Source organism: Schistocerca serialis, chromosome 4 (genome assembly GCF_023864345.2).
Source record: "Schistocerca serialis cubense isolate TAMUIC-IGC-003099 chromosome 4, iqSchSeri2.2, whole genome shotgun sequence".
Lineage (NCBI taxonomy): Eukaryota > Metazoa > Arthropoda > Insecta > Orthoptera > Acrididae > Schistocerca > Schistocerca serialis.
In genome coordinates, this window is record NC_064641.1 from 26,051,358 (window position 1) to 26,075,181 (window position 23,824).

The window sequence follows — 23,824 nt, forward strand, 5'->3', positions numbered from 1 at the left end:
CTCTGTTATGAGTACCAACATCTATTGTGCACAATCAACTTCTGTAATACAATTAAAAAATAACTATTAGTTCTTGAACCAAACAGTAATAGTTCTTGGTGGAATATATGTATTGATATACAGACTGATCAGATATTTTCTGATTACCTTGGACAGAAGTCAACCAGCACTAGAATGAAATTTTCATTCTGCAGTGGAGTGTGCACTGATAAGAAACTTTCTGGCAGATTAAAACTGTGTGCTGGACCAAGACTTGAACTCAGGACCTTTGCCCTTCATTATCAAGTGCTCTACTGACTGAGCCACTCAACCACTACTCACGATCCATCCTTACAGCTTTACTTCCTCCAGTACCTGCTCTTCTAACTTCCCAGAAGCTCTCCTGCGAACTTGCAAGACAAGTACTCCTGGAAGAAAGGACATTGTGGAGGCATGGCGTAGCCATAACCTGAGGAGAGTTTTCAGAATGAAATTTTCCTTTCTTCCAGTAGTGGTTGTCTTGCAAGTTTCACAGGGGAGCTTCTGTGAAGTTTAGAAGGTAGGAAACAAGGTTCTGCTAGAAGTAAAGCTGTGAGGATGCATTATGAGTTGTGCTCGGGTAGCTCAGTCAGAGGAACACTTGCCTACGAAAGATAAAGGTCCCAATTTTGGGTCTCAGTCCAGGACACAGTTTTAATCTGCCAGGAAGTTCCAACAGCACTATTTAGTCAGAACATGTGTCCACTGACTAGGGAGCAAAGGGATGCACCTCAGCAGTGTAACAGAGTCAATGTCAATGATTGTTGTAAAAACTCATCACTGGAAAGTTTCTGGTGATTTACTAACTTCCAGGATTCTAGAAAGCATGTCATCAGCAACTGTGTGCTTTGCCAAATTATGCAATAAATTGCAGAGAACCATCTAAGTTGCAGTATTAATTTTCTTTATTACTTGATGACTAGTTTTGAACCTAAGCTTATTACCAAATTGACCTAAAAAACAAAACAAACAAAAAACGCAAATAATAGACAAGACAGTGCCACACTACAAAGATAACGAATGACAACTGGTACATATAGCTAAGCTATGCATTAACATCCATTACGACAGCCACACGACTATTCATTCCAGTTAAACACATCTTGTAAATTAGTGCAGGGCTGAACTTCATTCACCAAACTGAGACATCATAGTGTGGAAGGTATTAGGAACACTAGGATAAGGTGCGCTTATCTGAACTGTGCCATCTAGTGGCAAATTTATTTTACATATTTTCTTTTTTCCTCTCTTTTTCTTGATTTCTTATAAGGTGATTAACTGCACATGCAGTAAAAAAAAAAAAAAAAAAAAAAAAAACACTTATTTTAGATAACACAAAAATCTTACCGAAAGATATTTAAGTTACAGTTCGTAACAGAAGCAAAAATTTGTCTATACATCATCATGCTAGAGGCATACTCAGCATGCCGATGAAACAAATTTGGAATGACTCAATGACACTAGTAATAGAAAACAGGTTTTCAAAACATCAATAAATAGATCCAGAGACAAATTTTTATGGATAACTTAGCAGGATTGGCAAGATAAGAAACTCAGCAGTTCAACATGAATAAAATGACAGATACAAGTAAAAAACAATTACCTGAAAACCAGATAAAACAATGATAAAATCACACAGTCTGGTATAAAACCATTGCGTAAAATCAGACATAAAGGTACCAAATAAAATTGGAGATGCATCTGCCTTTGAACTCATGGTAACCAAGCCCTGTACTCTCAAAAAAGTATATATTCACTAGCAGAAATTATCACGTGTAAACATTCAGTTTTGTCTGTTTTCATTCTTTCCCTTTCTTTTAGTGCTCAAAATATGAATGTAGAGCAGATATCTGTTATAAAGCATTAAAATATTAATGTAACAGCATGTTTCTGACAGAATTTTATAAAAGTGCTTCACCCTTAAAAAAATAGCTTAATGGGTATAGCTTGAGATATCAAATGTTATAAAACTAAGTTACTATAGAATATTTACCATAAACCCAAAATGATCCACTCTCATATTAGTTACCTAGTTCCAGAGAAAGCTGTATTTTCTCCTGTGTCAAGTCTAATGTAGACAGATAAATTAATACTACTAACCAAATTAAAGGACCACAGGAGTAATATTTCCCCTCAGCAACCACTTCCCACTGTGAATTTGCATTCCTGTGAGAGCACTGTTCTGTAAAATGCTTGTTGTTGCCATGATTTTCTGCTGATCGTCCATATTTAGAATCACAACACACCACCAATGACTGGGAATCAAAAGACTGCAAGATGGGTAGAAAATACCAGTTTAAATGTTTGGAGAGGGGAAAGAAACAGTTGTCCTGATATGGCAGAGGTAACAGCCTCTGGTACTTCCTCAAATTCTACTGGCTTCCTTATCGTGGTTTTAATTTCTGATTAGCCTAAGTCAAGGTCCCTCCTATATGTCTCCCAGTCTGTTTTCCTGGGAGGGCTGAATGTCTTAGACACTCTGTCAGTGAGTGCAACAAGGTGGGGTTACCTGCTGTTCTGGGGTGCCATTATGTGGGGCCGACGTATGCCACTGGTGGTCATGAAAGGCGCTGTAATGGCTGTACGATACGTAAATGCCATCCTCTGACCAACAGTGCAACCATATTGGCAGCATAGTAGCGAGGCATTCGTCTTCGTGGACAACAGTTCGCGCTCCCATCATGCAGACCTTTTGAATGACTTCCTTCAGGATAACGACATCGCTCAACTAGAGTGACCAGCATGTTCTTCAGGCATGAACCCTATAGAACATGCCTGGGGTAGATCGAAAAGCACTGTTTATGGACAACGTGACCCACCAACCACTCTGAGGGATCTATGCCGAATTGCATTGGGGAGTGGGACAGTCTGGACCAACAGTACCTTGCTAAACTTGTGGATAGTGTGCCACACAGCTAACCATAATCTGAAAAGCAATACAGACTGTATCATCCTTCCTGCAAACAAAGATTCCTGGTCATGAATCATAGTGACTATGTGGCTGAGGGTGTCCACCAACTTTCTGATAACTCTGCTTACAAACCTTACAACCATGATCCCATCCCTTAAGTCCAACATGACCTCCAACAGTTCCTCAAGGCCTTAGGTCCATCCCAAAACCTGGCACCCGAAATTGATCTCCCTCCTCACACCAGCAACCCTATGCACTCCTACCTTTTACTTAGTCCCCAAACTCCACAAACACAACCCCACAGGTCTTCCTGTTGCTTCCAAAGAACGAATCTCTGCCTTTTTGCCCAACACCACCATACAATTGTATGTAATCTCCCATCCTTCATTCAAAACAGTGCTCACATCTTTTGCTACCTCTCCACAGGTGCTGTCTTGTTACTACCAGGCACTACCTCTTTCGTAATCCTCCCAGCCAGCCGCTTCTTGACCCACAATTATTTCAATTTGAAAGGCCAAATCTATAAAAAAAAATTCATAGTACTGCCTTGGGTACTCGCATAACACCATCCTATGCCAACTTATTTATGGGTTAACTAGAGGAATCCTTCCTATCCAGTCAACACCTAACATCCCTTGCCTGGTTCACATTCATTGATGACGTATTCATGATCTGGACTCATGGCAAGGGCAACCTTCGCTATTTCCTCCATAAATTTAACACCTAGTCCTAAATCCACTTCACCTATTCCATGTTGACTCAACAAGCCACCTTGGAAAATCCAGGATGGAATGTAAAAATATCACAAAAAGGTTAGTTGCTGCTCACCATATAGCAGAGATTCCGAGTAGCAGATAGACACAATGAAAAGACTGTCACAAAATGAGCTTTTGGCCAACAAGGCCTTCATCGAAAAAAGACAACAGGAACACACACACACACACACACACACACACACACACACACACACACACACACACACACACACACACTCGGACCCAGTGGTCATGTGTGTGTGAGTTGCGTTTGTGTGAATATACATGTGTGTGTGTGTGTGTGTGTGTGTGTGTGTGTGTGTTTTTTGTCTTTTGTCTTTTTTTGACAAAGGTCTTGTTGGCCAAAAGCTCATTTTGACACATTCATTTTGTTGTACCTATCTGCAACTCGGCATCTCGGGTATGTTGTGAGTAGCAACTATCTTTTTCATGACATTGTAATGAGCCATCTTCTTAGATGTCGATTTCCACCTCATGGATGGCTCCATAAATATGCCTGTTCACATCAGTTGCACCAACCACCAACAGGACCTCCACTTTGAGAGCTGTCAATCGTATATCAAAAAGTCTCTTCCTTATAGTTTCACCACCCGTGGATACTGCATCTGCAGTGGAAAGCAAAAGTGGTTGAAATACACCGATAGCCTTAGCAAAGCTCTTATTGACAGACAATATCCTACCCAGCCCAACCATAAACAGATCTACTGTGCCATTTCCTCTGACACCAACTGACACTAATAAACCTGTTAATCAGCTAGCGACCAGCTCTCCTGTGATCACCCATTGTAAATCTCAACTAAATGCTTCTCCAGGGTTTCAGCTACCTCTGGTTGTACCCTGAGATGAGTGTTGTCCTACCTAAAATCCTAAAAATCCTACCCACATCACCTGAAGTACTGTTCTGCCGTGCACCAAATTTACAGCATATACTTGTCCATCCTACTCCACTCCTGCACCTAATCCTGCTTCCCATTGGTCGTTCCACTGTTGTCAGCGTAGGTGCAAAGACCTGTCCCATACACCTACCCACCATCTTATACCGCAATCCTGTCACGAGCATTTGCTACCCAATAAAAGGCAAAGTCATGTTTGAAAACAGCCATATATCAGCTATACTGCAATTTCTGTATAACATTCTATGTGGGCGTAATAAGTAACCATCTGTCTACTTGCATGAATGGCCACCACCAAACTGTGACAATTCGCAGTTGCCAAATGTCCTGCTCACCGTAACACAAATGACTTCAATAGCGATTATGAAGAGCATACATTGCTTCTCACCCTATAGTGCAGAACTTGAGTTGCAGACAGACATGGCAAAAAGACCGCTAAACTAGTAAGCTCTCGGCCAGAAGGTTTCTTCTGGCTGAAAGCTTACTTTTTTAGCACTCCTTTTGTGGTGTATCAAGCTTACCCCTGAACTGTTAGAAGGGAGATTTTAATTTTTTCAGGCAGACACATGTATCTGGATTAATTTTATGTAAGCTACTTTTTCTCCATTTAGGAGAATTTTATGTCAATTATTTTTGTTGGTTTGTGCTCATGTATTTCAGTGTCATCACTTTTAATATCTTGTGTACTGACAAGAAATCTTTTTTTCAGAGTACTCTCACTTGACCAATACTACTTTTATACACTCTAGTAACGTAGATGATAGGTACATAAATTAGGTGACTAACCAGCCATCTATTGTAGTAACTGTTGATTAATATTTTAAGTATTGTGGAGTTTAATCTTTTATCTGAATCCATCTCCAAAACTGCGGGAAGTGTCAATGTATTTCAAATTGGCTGATCAATCTGAACTTTTTGTCAGCCACATATTTCCATCTCTTAAATTTACTGGAGTTTTACTCTGTTTTGAAAATGATAATTCTGTCAGTAATAAAGTAATTCGTCACCTGCTGGCAGCTTCCTGATAATTAAATGGGATGCAGTGAAATAACCTCACTTTCTGGCAGCAGGAGGACATGTAGTGTTGGCATTGACCTGTTACAAGGATTCTCTCTGCCTTGGCGTGTTTGAACTGAGCGTGACAGCCTTCCTCCCCCACTCCCCTAAAAGTATAGACTTCACCAAATGTTCTTAGAAAATGCTGATTTGTGAAAATGATTTTGATTCATCTTTTTTTCTGAACTCGCAAAAAAAAAAAAACAGGTAAGGTTGAGGAATGACTCCCAACTTCGGACATTAGGACAGGTAGTAGTGGTATATTGACAGGTGTGAGCAGAAAGGAAGCTGTCAGATCTCTCTCCTTGCCCATGCAGGTAATATTGACTTTTCCAGATATTATGCATAGGTTACTGGTTGCCATCATCCAACACAAACAGTGGGTGTTCTGAAGACCTCAATTCACCAGACTATACTATCTCAGATGCCGATGAACTTTGTGCAGAAATGGAGCACTTCCCATACTGTGTTCCTGGAAAATTATATTCAGCAGATAGAGAGAATGCTGTAAACAAATAATGGCAGAACAAGGAAGAGAACAAGGCCTTCAATACAACACCCTACCTGTCACATTTTCCTTGAAAATAAGCAGGGCACTATGAAAATATAATCTGATCTTTTGCACTCCACCAAAATTTTAACACTTCTGGAGTCAGCCGAAGATGACTTGGAGCTAAGGAAAGTGCTTGTAAGATTGTGTGCAAGTGCAGCGAATCGTATAGGATAAACAATGTGTACTTGTTCAGGAGCGCATCTTCAAACACCAGCGGCATACTTGCCTCCTTCAAGCTAGCAAATCTGCTATTGCTGAACACTGCATTGCTTCTGTTGATTTGATGAAATAAAATGAAACAAAAATTGTGGTCCACACTTCAAACTTTTGAAACTCCAAGAATGGAAATACAACTGTCTGAGGCCCATATCAATCAGATTGTTAGTTTCCAGGTAGATACTGCATGACTTCATAATTTGTGCAGCCAGTGCCATTCTGCAGTTTCAGTGCATGAATATGAACAGTCTGATATCAGTGATGCAAGTTTCAGCATAGTGTGTGCTGACAACAGTGCAGAATCTCACAGCAGAAGCATAAGTGCCCAAGCAGCCCATGTGCAGTGACAAGGGAGCACACAACACAAGTGCCAGCAAAATACTAAACACGGGAGCTCAGTGTACTTTTGTCGGTGTACAACTGAAAGTAGCCAGAAGACCTTGTGCAGAAATATCGTGACAACAAGATACTGGCATCCGGTAGTTCACCCAGAATTTCATGGCATGTGACAATAATGTTTGCACCAAAGGATGCCCCGACAATCATTCGTTAATTTCATTCATTCATTCATTCATTCATTCATTCAAACATCATGTTCTGTAAAAGACTCATGAAGAAGAGCTTTCAGGGATGTGGAACAAGTCAGTTGCATCAACAGCAGAAGCAGGAATTACAGGCTACTTCTGTAAAGCACGCTAACAACAAATTGTGATTAGTGTGAACCCACTCATACTAATAACTATGGGAGTTTCTTCTAAATTACTTTAAATATATATTTGTATATTTTGGGAGGAAAGCAGCTTGTTTGGAAAAGGAGACTTTCCTTCTGTTCCACAACATGGGTGCTGTTTTTCCCTAATACTTCAAATGAAGCATTTATGTAACTCTACACAGACTGCTGTCAGCTGTCTTTTTACTAGCAAAGTAAGGGGGGGATCAGTTGTTGGTACCAGAAGTACCCTCTGCCACACACTGTCAGGTGGCTTGCAGAGTACTGATGTAGAAGTTAAGATTTCTGTAATACAAACATTGGAGCTAAACAGAATTACATCTTCAAGTACAAATATCATGATAAATTGTAGGTGTAACCATTGCTACATTTATTTACTTTGTTTTTGAATATCTGAAGATTTTTATTTTCCAGCATGATGTCTGCCAGCAACCTGTTACAGGCTTTTGCATCAAAATATAAAACTCCATACTGAGTCATAGAAAAGGATTTGCAGTGTGTGTGCAAATAAGATAAAAATAAATAATAATAAAAAAGATAGATTAAGGAAAGACAAACCTACATTTATAGCATTTGTAGACTTGGAGAAAGCTTTTGACAATGTTGACTGGAATACTCTCTTTCAAATTCTGAAGGTGGCAGGGGTAAAATACAGGGAGCGAAAGGCTATTTACAATTTGTACAGAAACCAGATGGCAGTTATAAGAGTCAAGGGGCATGAAAGGGAAGCAGTGGTTGGAAAGGGAGTGAGACAGGGTTGTAGCCTATCCCCGATGTTATTCAATCTGTATTTTGAGCAAGCAGTAAAGGAAACAAAAGAAAAATTCAGAGTAGGAATTAAAATCCATGGAGAAGAAATAAAAACTTTGAGGTTCACCGAAGACATTGTAATTCTGTCAGAGACAGCAAAGGACCTGGAAGAGCAGTTGAACGGAATGGACAGTGTCTTGAAAGGAGGATATAAGATGAACATCGACAAAAGCAAAACAAGGATAATGGAATGTAGTCGAATTAAATCAGGTGATGCTGAGGGAATTAGATTAGGAAATGAGGCACTTAAAGTAGTAAATGAGTTTTGCTATTTGGGGAGCAAAATAACTGATGATGGTTGAAGTAGAGAGGATGTAAAATGTAGACTGGCAATGGCAAGGAAAGTGTTTCTGAAGAAGAGAAATTTGTTAACATCGGTTATAGATTTAAGTGTCAGGAAATCGTTTCTGAAAGTACTTGTATGGAGTGTAGCCATGTATGGAAGTGAAACATGGATGATAAATAGTTTGGACAAGAAGAGAATAGAAGCTTTTGAAATGTGGTGCTACAGAAGACTGCTGAAGATTAGATGGATAGATCACATAACTAATGAGGAGATACTGAAGAGAAATTTGTGGCACAACTTGACTAGAAGAAGGGATCGGTTGGTATGACATATTCTGAGGCATCAAGGGATTACCAATTTAGTATTGGAGGGCAGCGTAGAGAGAGACCAACAGGTTAATACACTAAACAGATTCAGAAGGATGTAGGTTGTAGTAAGTACTGGGAGATGAAGAAGCTTGCACAGGATAGAGTAGCATGGAGGGCTGCATTAAACCAGTCTCTGGACTGAAGACCACAACAACAACATGCAAATTATTCTTACTCTTAGTATTAAGATTGAGAATTGCACCATCCATCCTTATTTCATACTTCATATTAATTATAAATACCATTAGAGTGTTCATATATTGCCAGGAATAAAAATGTAACAGAAATCTGGCCATGGCCCTGGGGGTACTTGACATGTATTATGTCCCTGTCAGTAGTATACAGAATATTATTACAAGATATCACACCTTCACATGGAAATACAGGTTATAGCTAACAGCTTCCTGTACTAAGGATCAGGTTGTCCAGCATGGCTTGAGATAATATCTTCCATTCCTGGACAAATTCCCCATGGATATCAACAGTGGTCTGTGGGGGCAGCATTAGAGTAGCAGTTCTGTGGAAGACATCATTCATTGCTCGCTCAATTAAATGTGAGATTGGGGAGTGGTGGTGATCTTAGTCAAGTGATGTCATTGTGTTGCAGGCAGGCATCCACCAGGCTAGCTGTGAGCGACTGTGCATTACCGTACATCTGACGTAACGCCATCCGTATGCACCGTGTGAAATATGGACATAATTTTGTAGGATATCATCTTTATAGATTGCGTCTGTCATAGTACACTTAGGAAATATATACACACATATATATATTTGCTCCCAAAATGATTCAGTTGTTGACATGACCTCTGGCACCCCATATTTGTCCCTTTCAGTGATACTGACACTACTTTAATATCTTCCAGTGGAGAGCTAGGCTAAAAGATTAGAGACACAGTTTACAGGACACTGCCACACTGCTGCTGGGTTCTCTCATAGTGGGAAAGACATGACATTCACTGAGGTACATGGCCATTTTATTTTATGTGAGAACAATACATGTAGACTGCCATGAGAATTTTACTGAGGCATTTTGTTTGTTGAATGTCTTCAGACACATAGGCAGGTAGTCAGATAACAGTCGTAGCACAGGCTTGTAGGATGTGGTTGACCTTATGTAGAGCTCCTTTTTTTTTCTTCTGGAATCATCTCCACAGCCATACAATTATACGGCAAATGTCATTCATCTCTTGGTCCATCTCTTGCTAATCTTGGCTGGGATCTAATCTGTTACTTACATGCCTACACGTGATGTCATGCAAGTGAAACAAAATTTGATTAGTTTCTACACATTTCATTGTAACCACTAAACATTGTAAGACAGATCATAAAGTATTTTAATGGTCTACCTGTTTGTTTGAAACAGGAGGCAGAATTATTTTCTTTCCTGGATGGCAAAAATTATTAACAGGCGTTCTTAGTTTGTGAGGGTGCATATTGAAGAAAGCTAAGTGTGCAAAAATCACATAGTAGATCTGCTGAAACAAAGTTATAAAAGTTGAAACACATTATATGTATGATGATTACAGAGAAGTTGATCACTGCAAGGGTTCTAGGACTATGATAACAAGCACTGAATTTATGTAACCTTGGACAAATGGGTACTAATCATCTCAGTCAGACAATTGTTAGGACAGCCGATTGTAGGATTAGGAAAGCGGGTTAATGGTTGATGTGCCAGAGAAGCTGAGAAATAAGGACTCACAAAAGACTAATTAGTATTTGTAGTACAGTCATTGAGAAGATTCATTTGTTTCATTTTTTTGAATGGAGTTAGCAGTCTTTGAAGTAATAAGTAGTTGTGTGAAATTCAGAAATGTTATCCTGCATATAAGTGGTTACATAGTTCCTATTTGAGTCTGATAGCCCAAATTTAGTAACATTACCTACACTATTGACACACATTTCTGTCAGATGCCTTTTTAATTTGTTTTCAAAGTGCTTAAATCCTTCTGCCTTTTCACCAGGTTCACTTTTTAACTGGCCATACACAAGCAGACTTTAGCAATGGGCCAAGGATGTTTCTTCCAGATTCTTGAACAGCTGTAATCCCCATCTGTGTGTTAGTGGAAAAGTGATCTTCAGACCATTACCCACAATTCTTGGAAGCTGTGATTGAATGACATTAGCTAGGCTTTGTGAAAATTGACACACACACACACACACACACACACACACACACACACACACACACACAAACAGGTCATACAAGGAGACTGTTGAAACATTTGTAGATGGTATGTGGGTCTAAGCTGCAAAATTTGAAATAAAGTTTCAGAAAACAGATCTTCATTTGTTTGACAGTATTGTCTGTAGCTCTTTTACAATAACTGAAGGTATTTTAAATCAGTCTTTGCAATTATGGGCTAAGGAATAACAGTGCCAAATGAGGGAATACCTCAAAAATATGCAAACAGACTACATTTCCATATATGAGTGAGAATCAGACAAAAAAGTATTGTTAGTAAACTCAACATATTTTGTAACAAACTGTTTTTAGATCTAGAAATCTAGCAAAATTGTGAATGTGTTTCATTACAGACCACTAATAATCTTTTATTTCAATAAAATGAAATGTGTTTAGGTGCAAAAGTACACATTTTCTTGTAGTTACAAAACTGTGTTGAGTGCCAATAAACAGTTGCTTGTACTGTGTTCATTATTGTATTACACATAACTGTGGTGTATCTATTATTTTACTATTATTACTAATTACTGTACTGTACAGAGGATCAAGAATGCTCTCTTCCTAGAATATTGAAGCTTCATGATTGTCAGAGGAATGCCTGCAATTCTGAATCAGGTCTAAATATCTGGAATGTGGCCTTTTGGCAGCCCATTTTTTGAACCATTTTGTGAGATTTTTCTTTTGAAAATATGTTAGGGCATATCATACAAATCACTGATGACTGCCACAATTTTCTTCCTGCTGGTGTCATAATAGTTTCTCCTTGACAATGTAAATGAGTTTACAAACTCTGGAAATTTATTAAAGTTAAATAATCTGTTAAAAATGATATACTGTACAATGTACTTAAGGCGAGACATGATCAGAAGTCCTGAAATCCATCACCTGTGCCTCTCGGCGTGTCAAGCACCCACAGTAGTCCAGGTCCATCAGTAAATGACCAAAATCTGCTAATTTACACCACACACAAATGGATCCATCCTCTGGGAAGATATGAGATATGAGATCCAACAGCTGGGACATGCATGTTGGTGAAAAACAATGAGTCTGAGATCAGTTTTCCAGAACTCCAAAATGTCTATGGAACTGACTAGTGGTTCTGGCTCATCACAGAAATCTGTTTTTGTGTGACAAGCTATTGTCAGTTTGAAGTTTTCTACACCTACATCCACATTCAGTAAACATTGTGAAGTGTATGGCAGAAGGTACTCCTACTGTATCATATATTAGGATGTCTTTATGTTCCGGTCATGTATGAAGCATGGGAAGAATGCCTGTATAAATTCAGCTGAGCACACAGTAATTATCTACCCTTATCTCTGTAGGAGATTCGTCACTTAATACTGGTTCTAGAAACATTCTAAACAGGCTTCCATGGAATAGTTGATATCCAGCTTTCAGTGTTTGTCAGCTGGGATTTTTCAGAATCTTTGTAATGCTCTCCCATAGATCAAACAAACTCATCACTGTTCATGTTGTCTTTCTTTGCGTGTGTTCAATATCCTTGAGAGTCCCACTTTTTACAGGTCTCTCACACTTGAACAGTATTCCAGGATGGGCTGCTTGAGTTTTTGTAAGTAATCCCTTTTGTGGGCTTGTTACATTTTCCCAGTATCCTGCCATTCAACCAAAGTCTGCCACTTGCTTTACCTATGACTGCACCTAGATGATTAATGTATGTAAAGGAAAATTCACACGAGTAAACTGTAAAACCATGAGCCAGATTTGGTGGCCTTAGTGGCGTGAAATTTTTTGTACTGTGGGCATACACACGCAAAAATACACTCCTGGAAATTGAAATAAGAACACCGTGAATTCATTGTCCCAGGAAGGGGAAACTTTATTGACACATTCCTGGGGTCAGATACATCACATGATCACACTGACAGAACCACAGGCACATAGACACAGGCAACAGAGCATGCACAATGTCGGCACTAGTACAGTGTATATCCACCTTTCGCAGCAATGCAGGCTGCTATTCTCCCATGGAGACGATCGTAGAGATGCTGGATGTAGTCCTGTGGAACGGCTTGCCATGCCATTTCCACCTGGCGCCTCAGTTGGACCAGCGTTCGTGCTGGACGTGCAGACCACGTGAGACGACACTTCATCCAGTCCCAAACATGCTCAATGGGGGACAGATCCGGAGATCTTGCTGGCTAGGGTAGTTGACTTACACCTTCTAGAGCACGTTGGGTGGCACGGGATACATGCGGACGTGCATTGTCCTGTTGGAACAGCAAGTTCCCTTGCCGGTCTAGGAATGGTAGAACGATGGGTTCGATGACGGTTTGGATGTACCGTGCACTATTCAGTGTCCCCTCGACGATCACCAGTGGTGTACGGCCAGTGTAGGAGATCGCTCCCCACACCATGATGCCGGGTGTTGGCCCTGTGTGCCTTGCTCGTATGCAGTCCTGATTGTGGCGCTCACCTGCACGGCGCCAAACACACGTACAACCATCATTGGCACCAAGGCAGAAGCGACTCTCATCGCTGAAGACGACACGTCTCCATTCATCCCTCCATTCACGCCTGTCGCGATACCACTGGAGGCGGGCTGCACGATGTTGGGGCGTGAGCGGAAGACGGCCTAACGGTGTGCGGGACCGTAGCCCAGCTTCATGGAGACGGTTGCGAATGGTCCTCGCCGATACCCCAGGAGCAACAGTGTCCCTAATTTGCTGGGAAGTGGCGGTGCGGTCCCCTACGGCACTGCGTAGGATCCTACGGTCTTGGCGTGCATCCGTGCGTCGCTGCGGTCCGGTCCCAGGTTGACGGGCACGTGCACCTTCCGCCGACCACTGGCGACAACATCGATGTACTGTGGAGACCTCACGCCCCACGTGTTGAGCAATTCGGCGGTACGTCCACCCGGCCTCCCGCATGCCCACTATACGCCCTCGCTCAAAGTCCGTCAACTGCACATACTGTTCACGTCCACGCTGTCGCAGCATGCTACCAGTGTTAAAGACTGCGATGGAGCTCCGTATGCCACGGCAAACTGGCTGACACTGATGGCGGCGGTGCACAAATGCTGCGCAGCTAGCGCCATTCGACGGCCAACACCGCGGTTCCTGGTGTGTCCGCTGTGCCGTGCGTGTGATCATTGCTTGTACAGCCCTCTCGCAGTGTCCGGAGCAAGTATGGTGGGTCTGACACACCGGTGTCAATGTGTTCTTTTTTCCATTTCCAGGAGTGTATATGACCTATCCTAGCTTTTGAAACTATTAATTCTTTTCTTAGGGAGAGTGTGACAGATTGGGGAGATGGGTTTTTCTCATCCTGATGCATGAGTGACCTATTCCTTTCTTTTTAACTTGCTGCAGCTAATCCCTCTTTCCTCCCTAAGGAAGGGACTTGTATATCCTCAATTAAGATAGTGCTATTACTTTTACTCATGTTTACTGGCATTACTAAGCATGTCATTTCCTGAAAGCATGTAACAGTCAGCAATTATATCACATAATACTTTGTAATCATTACACTTTGTACCCCACAAACTGTTACACACAGTATGAGTCGATGCCAACTGTCTTTAGTAATTTTACCTTCTTCTCTTGAGATGGTCATTTATGTCCTCATACAAACGAAGTGTGCCACTTGTCACTTTTTCTCACTCTTGTAAAAGTCTGACACCACTATGTATACATTTCCATAAAATTAAATTTTACAAAAAACTGTGTCAGGACTGTCTGGATAGCATTTTTCTAATATGCTGCACTGCCCTTTAATGAAATATAAATATCCTTTTTAAGCAGACATTTTGTGCCCTTATCAATAGAGGAATTGAATGAGAAAGTTGTGGGAACACAAGTCCATAGTAAACTGCACTGAGGATTTTCTCTTCCGCAACATTTGCTGTTTTGCAGATCTGGCTGATCTGTGAGCTTGCTTACACGGTGTACCACAGAGAATGGTTCTCCTGCCAAATTTTTCCATTGTTGTGGTCTTCAGTCCGAAGACTGATTTGATGCAGCACTCAGTGCCACTCTGTCCTCTACAAGCCTCTTCAGCTCCGAATAACTACTACAACCCATATCCTTGTGAACCTGCTTACTGTGTTCACCTCTCGATATCCCTTTGCAATTTTCACTCCCACACATCCCTCCATTACTAAATTGATGTTTCCCCTGATGTCTCAGAATCTGTCCTGTCAACCAGTTCCAGCTTTTAATCAAGTTTTGCCACAAAAAATGATTTTTCGTCCCAATTCTGTTCTATATCTCCTCATTTGTTATGTGATCTACCCATATTATCTTCAGTATTCTTCTGTAGCACCACATTTCAAATGCTTCTATTTTCCTCTTGTCTGGAATGTTTATTGTCCACATTTCACTTTCATACGAAGCTACACCAGAGACAAATACCTTTAGAAAAGACTTCTTAAGACTTAAATCTATATTTGATGTTAACAAATTTGTCTTCTTCAAAAACACTTGTCTTGCCACTTCCAGGCTACATATTTTGACAATCATTTTACTGCCCAAATACTAAAACAGATCTACTACTTTTACTGTCTCATTTCTTCATCTAACTCCCTCAGCACTGCTTTAATTGAACCACATTCAATTACCCTTGTTTTGTTTTTGTTCACATTCATCTTATATCCATTTTTAAGACACTGTCAGTTCCATTCAACTGCTCTTCCAAGTCCTTTTCCAACTCTGACAGAATTACAATGTTATCAGCAAACCTCAAAGTTTTTATTTCTTCTCCCGCAACTTTAATCACATTTAATATTTTTTTCTTTTGTTTCCTTTACTGCTTGCTCAGTGCACAGACTGAATAACTCCTGCAAAGGCTAACACTTCATCTCACCCCCTTCTCAACTACTGCTTCCCTTTCATGCCCATCAACTCTTCTAACTGCTGTCTGATTTCTGTACAGGTTGTAAATAACCTTCCATTCCCTGTGTGTTACCCCTGCTACATTCAGTATTTCGAAAAGCATATGTCAGCCAACGTTGTCAGAAGTTTTCGCTAAGTCTACAGGTGCTTTAAATGTAGGTTTGCCTTTCCATGACCTATCTTCTAAGACTAAGAGAAGTTGTAGGGTCAGTATTGTCTAAGAGAAGTCGTAGGATCAGTATTGCCTTGTGTCTTCCTGCGTTACTCTGGAATCCAAAATGACCTTCTCTGAGGGCGGCTTCTACCAATTTTTTCATTATATTGCAAAGAATTCATGTTGGTATTTTGCAGTCAGACTGATTAAACTGATAGTACAGTACTATTCACACCCGTCATTGCCTGCTTTCTTTGGAACTGGAATTACTACATTCTTTTTGAAGTCTGAGGTTATTTCATCTGTCTTATGCTTCTTGCATACCAGGTGATATAGTTCTGTCATGGCTGGCTCCCCAAGTATATAAGCAGTTCTGACAGAATGTTCTACTTGATCTTGCCCTGTCAAATTCTTCTCACAGTGTCATATCTCCCATCTCATCTTCAGCTACATCTTTTGCCCTTTCTACACTACTGCTTTCAAGTTCATTTCCCTTGTATAGCTCCCTGTATACTCCTTTCATTTCCCATTCCTTTCTTTTCTTTCTTAGTATAAGTTTTCCATCTGTGCTCTTGATATAAATGCTGCTGCTTCTCTCTTCTCCAAAGGTCTCTTTAGTTTTCCTATGTACGGTGCCTATCTTACCTTTAGTGATATATTTTTCCTCTAGCCATTCCTGCTTAGAAACTCTGTGCTTCCTTTCAATCTCATTTTTTAGATGTTTCTATTCCCTTTCATCTATGTCACTTGCTACATTTTTATGTTTTCTCCTTTCATCAGTGAAATTCAATATCTCCTGTAATATCCAAGATTTCTTCTAGGCCTTGTCTTTTTATTTATTTGATGCTCTGCTGCCTTCACTATTTCATCTCTCAAAGCTGCCCACTCATCTTCTGCTGTATTCCTTTCCCTTGTTGTAGTCAATCATTGCTGAGTGCTTCCTCTCTGAAGTTGTTAACAACCTGTGGTTCTTTCAAATTATCCAAGTCTCAACTTCTTATTTTCCTACCTTTTTGCAACTTCTTCAGTTTTAATCTACAGTTCATAACCAATAATTGTGTTCAAAGTCCACATCTGCCCCTGGAAATGTCTTACCATTTAAAATCTGGTTTCACAATCTCTGTTTTTGTACAATCAATCTGAAATGTCCCTGTGTTTCCAGGTCTCTTCCAAGTGTACAGTTGTCTGTAATGATTCTTATACCATGTCTTAACAATAATCAAATTATACTCGATGCAAAATTCTACGAGGCAGCTTTTTCTTTCATTCCTTTCCCATAGTCCATATTCACCTACTGTTTTTGCTTCTCTTTCTTTTCCCACTACTGAATTCCAGTCTCCCATTATAAGTAAATTTTCCTCTCCCTTAACTGTCTGAATAATTTATTTTGTCTCATCAGGCATTTCTTTAATATCTTCATTATACGCAGACAAATAAACTTGTACTACTGTAGTGGGAGTTGGCTTCATGCCATCTTGGCTATGGTAATGCTTTCTCTATACTTCTGATAGTAGCTGACCCGCATTCTTATTTTCTTATTCATTATGAGACTTACTCCTGCATTACCCCTAATTGATTTTGTATTTATATCCCCATACTCATGTGAAATGAAGTCCTGTTTGTTTGTGTTGACTGACACAAACAACATAGCACATAATGAAGCCAAAAGTTGTATAAAAAGTTTGAAGAATTTTTTAGACATAAATAAGATGATAAACACTGTTGGGATGATTTCTCACAGACATGACCTGATCTTTAATTCGTGTGCTAAGAAAGAGATCCGTAAAACCAATATTCAAATCAAACAACCTTGCTCCACATGCCCCAAATGCAATTTAGTAAATATTAGTAGACTAGAGAAAACTCTGCACATTGAACATGGTGAGAATCCAAATTCCCCGAGAAGAAATTTCTCTGTCAAGAGAGAGACAGTATTGTAAATGAAATTCATGAGCACAACAGTCTTCTTTTAAAAGACAGTCTTGCTGTGCAGGCGTATGAACCACATTTTTTTAATGAAAACTATGTTACAAGAAGAGAAAGAGTAGACCTTGGTAAGAGGAAAGTCCAGCAGACTTATTCAGTTCAGATAATAGTGCTGCCTTAGACCACCCAGCAAAAATAAATGACCATGCAAGACCCAGTGAAATCAAAATATTTTTGCGTACCAATAGCATTATTCTCCTTCTTCATATAAGTGTACAATCTCCTAGGGGTAAAATGAGTGTACCGTAATACTGGCTTGATAAAATTAACTGCAGTGTTTTGTGTATTAATAAACACTGGACAAAACAGTCAAAAATAGACTTATGTTTTCCTCTAAGAATATGCTTAAATGCATATTTGAAGTAGCTGGCATGGTAATGAGTACATGGAAAATTGTGATTGTCTCTGTTCATCAAACTCCAGACTCTGATGGAATAGTATTTATAGAAAGATATAGGGGCGATTGGGGTGGGGGCCAGTAAAGTGCTGCTTGTGGGAACATACATAGACAAGGTGGCAAGGTGGGAGAGAGATTAGGGCAGCTAGGTGGAGTCAGGATGTATGACAGAGGACGGGGCAGGCGGAGGGGGGGGGGGGGGAGGGGGAGGGTTAGCAGAAAAAGAGAGAAATGAAAAGACTGAGGGTGAATTGGTGGAATAGAGGACTGAATAGTCCTGGAGTGGGAACAGGGAAGGGGCTAGATGGGTAAGGAAAATGTCTAACGAAGATCGAGGCCAGGAGGCTTACGGGAACGTATGATACATTCAGAAAAGCTTGCATTGGTTAGAAGGATCCAGGCGGCAAAGGCTGCACAGCAGTCACTGAAAAATGAGAATGTGGAGTGCTCAGCAATGCGATGGTCCAGCAGTTTCATGGCCATTCGTCATGCCCTCCAGAACAGTGGTTGCAGCTTAGCTTTTAGATCACATGACTGGTTTCACAGGTAGCCTTGCCTTTGATGGGATCGGTGATGTTTGTTGCATCTAGGTGTAATACAGGGATATGAACCATGAGGCAAGGAGTTGGTAGCAGGAGTTGTGTAGGAATCAATGAGGGTATTGAGTAGGTTCAGTGGCTGGCGGAGTATCACTGTGGGAGGGGCAGGAAGGTTAGTGGGGAAGAATTTTCTCATTTCAGGACATGACAGGAGGTAGTCAGAACCCTGACAGAGAATGTAATTCAGTTGCTCCAATTCTGGGTGGCACTGAGTCACATGGGGGATGCTCCTCTGTGGCCAGACGGTAGGACTTTGGGAGCTGGCAGGATATGTTTTTCTACAAGGTTGGGAGGGAGACCATCGGTATATTTTGACAGGGCCCAACTTGTAACTGTAGGTGCAACAGCCATCGGTGACTAGGCTGTATGGAAGGGACTTCTTGATACTGAATGGGTGCCAACTGTCGAAGTGGAGTTATTGCTGGTGCTTGGTAGGTTTGATTGGGACAGAGGTACTGATGTACCCATCTTTGAGGTGGAGGGCAACTTTGAGGAAGGAGGTTTGTCGGGTTGAGTAGGACCAGGTGAAGTGAGCGGCAGCGAAGGTGTTGATGTTCTGGAGCAATGTAGATAGGGTGTCCTCACCCCTGATCCAGATCATGAAGATGTCAGCAGTGAATCTGAACCAGGTGAGGGGGTTCTAAATGGCCCATGAATAGGTTGCCATAGGATGATGCCTTGCAGGTGCCCATAGTCATACCCTGGATTTGCTTGTAGGTAATGCTTTCAAAGGAGAAGTAATCGCGGGTGAGGATATAGTACGTCATAGTGACTACGAATGAGGTTGCTGGTTTGGAATCTGTCACACAAGTAGTGTTCAGTAGCAGAAAAGCCATGGTCATTAGGGATGTTAGTGTAAAGGGAGGTGGCATCAATAGTGATGAGCAGGGCACCATGTGATAAAGGAACAGGAATTGTGGAGAGACAGTGGAAGAATGTATTGATAACATACACCTATCGTCATGAGGATGTGGAGTGGGGTGTGAAGTGGGTGACATGTAAAAATATAAAAAATTAAATTGTCTAAGCCACATTTTCTGGGTCTTTATGGTGATTTGTGGGAGTCCTGATGGAGCAGTCTGAACCAAACTTGGTACACATATCCCTTATTATCTGGAAAACCCCTGGAGACAAGACATGTTTAGTACCCTTAGTTGTAGGGAAGGGGAAACTTATGGGAAATCATCTCAAATGGCAGATATTAAAATTGTTGATGTTTGTAGCCTCCCTGTGTTAGAACATGATAAAAATAAATTACTGGTGTTAATGTCATATCCAAAGGTCCTTGGGGTCATTGGCTGGTTGGTGACATTTTACCCCTACTAATGGGTAGGAATTGAAATGGAGTGGTACAAAAAAAATAAGTAATGAGGTAATCAGCTAATAAAGAAAAAATAGTATTTTCCCAAGCTCAGAACCTTACAGCATACCGTGAGTGACAGTTTGTAGTTCATATCTCTATTTATTCACATGTCTCCCACTATCTTACTTCATGTTTGCAGCACTTCCTCTTATTTGTTGTTTAAGCTTTTTAAAAGTTGTAGTATTTGTCTAAAATCCTGTATGAATGCAGCTTTGCAGTTAGTGGTGAATGATTCATTCAGTCAAATGCATTACCAATTTCTATAAAAATTCGACACATCTTCTATTGTCTGTCAAGGGAACACAGAAAACGATCAACAAAATATAATGTAACCATTTTAATTGATCTCCTCTTGCTGAAACCATGTTGTTCTGAGTACAGTATTTTAAATGTTGTCGTGGATTGTAAGATTCTGTGTTCTGTTATTATTTAAGAAATGATTGCAAAAGTGGAAATCAATTATATTGCCTTCTGGTTTCCTAATTCACCTCAATTTATTCATTTAGAGTCAAGTTTCCATTACTTTTAAGAAATCTGGAAAAAACACTTTTATCTGTCAAAGTGTTCAGAAGGACAGTAAGAGTTTTAGTGGACTGCTACTGCTCTCTCTTATCTGACATGATGTAATGCCATCTGAGACCGATGAGTCTTTGACATTTAGTTGGAAACCTTATGTTCATTATAGTGAATACAATGGTATGGTGTACTCCCAGGTGTTCAGCCAAGTTTTTGTTTTCATTTTATGCATATGTTTCAATTATTAACTCAGCTGTCTTAAGGTGCTGCAGGTTTTGCTGCTATGTGTACTCGCTGCCTGGACTCCTTCCAGACTGTGAACTATTGTTGGTCTTACACTGCTATTTGTAGCGGAGTGTGAGTTCACCTTCAAGCTCTCACTATGTCCTTTGATACTCATTTGTTTTCAGAGCCTGCACTGATATTCTGTGAAACACACATTCTCCAGCATTTCCCAACTATGTTGGAGATCTTGATTACTGGACCTCAAGCCTTGTTTAAATTGAAACATCCATCCCTCTTTATTAGGTTTTCCAAAATCTTTATTTTGATGGACTCCTTAATTAAGCTGACTCAGAAACTTGGTATTTGCATGGTGATAGCGGTCCCATCATATCTAATTTCATGATATAGTCAAGGCAGTGCTGTGTGTCAGCTTGGTTGATGTTCATTTCACCTCTCCTCAGATGTTCTGATAGTCTGCCCCACATTTATACTTGGAATTTGTGGCACTGTGTTCACATCATCTGTCTAATTTTCTAATTTTGTGTTACTATTTTTGCTGTCACAAAAGCAAAATACTTGATGAAGGTTTCTGCCATATCCTGAGAATCTACACCATTCTCACAGTCTTTGAGAGGGCAGATCCCATCTGCTGTTTTGACCACTTTTACTCTCTTTCTGTTTGAGAATGGGGATAAATTTTGTGATTAGTTTTCTCCTTTACCTGCAGTTGTATTAATGAAGAAAGTATTTTTCTCTCTGGTGAATGTGTAGTATTCTTTCCTTTTCATTTTGTACACAATATTATGTGCTTCAGTCTTTTTTGCTTTTAGAGATCACTGCCTACATGTACTGATTCCCACTTTTTCCAATTTAACACTGTATTTAGTAAAATTATGTTTTCTGAGTTGCCTTTGCTTTTCTCCAACCATATTTTCTCCTATATACTCAACAGTGCTTATGTTAATTCTATAAATGTTGTGAAGTTTTGTACCAAAATGGTTTTTATTATGTGGATGTCACATTGGTATGGAAATATATTCATCACTGTGTGATCAATACTATTACACTACAGTGTGTCACTGTGACAGATTTATATGTTTATTCTGTAAGATTATAAGTATACAATTTGTCTATAAATGTCTATGTGTGTGCTGTATCTTCCTTTCTGCCTAAGTTTGAATCCACAGCAAATATTAAATAAAACATCTTTGTTTGAAAACTCTTAAATTGTAAATTCTAATTACTGAAAGAATGTTTTTATTTACCCATTTGGTGATCAATAGAAACCTAGTCCACAGCATTATCTTCCCTGCATATGTTATTTCTACTGCTTCAAAACTCACTTTTGTAGTTATTTTGTGGAGAAACTAGAAAAAAAGGATGCCTCATGAAGGAATTATCTGAATGGGATGGAAATCAGTAGATGTGATGTACAGGGGCAGACAAATATATTATTACAATGTCAGAAAAAATTGACAATTTATTCAAGAGAAAGAGTTTCGAAAATTGAGCACATCAGTAACATGGTGGTCCATCTCTGGCCATTATGCAAGCAGTTAATTGGCTTGACACTGATTGATAGAGTTGTTGGATGTATTCCTGAGGGATATTGTGGCACATTATGTCCAATTGGCATGTTAGCTCATTAAAATTGTGAGCTGGTTCAAGGCCCCTGTCCATAATGCACCAAATGTTCTCAATTGAGCAGAGATCCAGTGATCTTCACAGTCATGAAGATAAGCAGTAGAAACTCTTGCGGCGTACTGGTGGGCATTTTCTTACTGAAACGTAAGCCCAGTATGATTTGCCACCGAGGACTATAAAATGGCATCTACAATATCGTCGATGTACTGCTGTGCTGTAAGGGTGTCGCAGATGACAACCAAAGGAGTCCTGCTATGAATAGAAATGGCACCCAAGACCATCACTCCTGGTTGTTGGGCTGTGTGGTGGGTGACAGTCAGGTTGGTATCCCATTGCTGCCTGTGGTGTCTGCAGACATGTCTTCAGCCTGTAATCTCATTAGCTGAGTAGAATTGTCTTTAGTGATGAGTCTTGCTTCGAACTGAAGCATGATGACCAGTGAAGATGTGTCTGGAGATGCCCTTGACAGAGGAGGGATACTGACGTGGCTGTCACCTGCCATTTCGATTTCTTTTACAAAAACTGCTTACATGATTTTGTAAAGCTGTAAACTTCCATGTAATTTTCTTTCACCGAGTGTTCAGTGAAGATATGACTGATTTATTACAACTGATATTGGCAGCTCTTTTACATAACTGAGACACAGTAATTGAGCAAATAATATATGTTTGCTCACCTGTAGTGTTGGCTGTTCAATTAAGCCTTAGCTGTTTGTGAAATATTAATTTGGTTATCACAATATTTCACATTATTTTTTGAGAGTATCGCTGGCATTTTGTCAGCTCTAGAAACCTAAAGACTTCCTTTGTCTTAAATCATCGATCTGTCTTTTCAATTAATTTTTCAGTATGAATATTACACACATTTGAGAAGTACATGGATAAATCATATGTTATATCTGTTAGTTTTCATCTTGGTATTTTATGTATTTTACTTTTTATGTGTCAAAACTTAAACTCTTATGTGCTCTTATAATCTGTAAGAAAAATTCATATTAAGAAAACAACTTATTTTAGGAATTTATTCCCAACCCGAGAAATTCAAAATGCTGGTTGAGTTCAAGAAGATTTTGGCTGAAAATTCCAGACATCAGGCCAACAAGAGAATCTGGTAACTGTTACATCTTACTAATTATTGTTTTAACAATCTCTCTAATGCTTTAAAATAATTTTGATTTCAACAGTGAAATATTCATAACTAAAGCAACAGTAGTAGTAATTTCAAGCACATAGCGCACACATCTTCCCTTGTGTCCATTGGCATCTGAGTTTTCAATCTCAAG

The 23,824-nt window shown here is 39.9% G+C and overlaps 1 protein-coding gene across 1 annotated transcript in view; it reads left to right on the top strand.

Moving 5' to 3' along the window:
* LOC126473716 (general transcription factor 3C polypeptide 4-like) overlaps positions 1 to 23,824 on the top strand; it is a 377,574-nt gene that overhangs the window by 232,977 nt on the left and 120,773 nt on the right. The window contains exon 3 of the mRNA XM_050100961.1: positions 23,559 to 23,652. Coding sequence (XP_049956918.1) covers positions 23,559 to 23,652 — 94 coding nt within the window. The remainder of the gene's footprint in view (positions 1 to 23,558; positions 23,653 to 23,824) is intronic.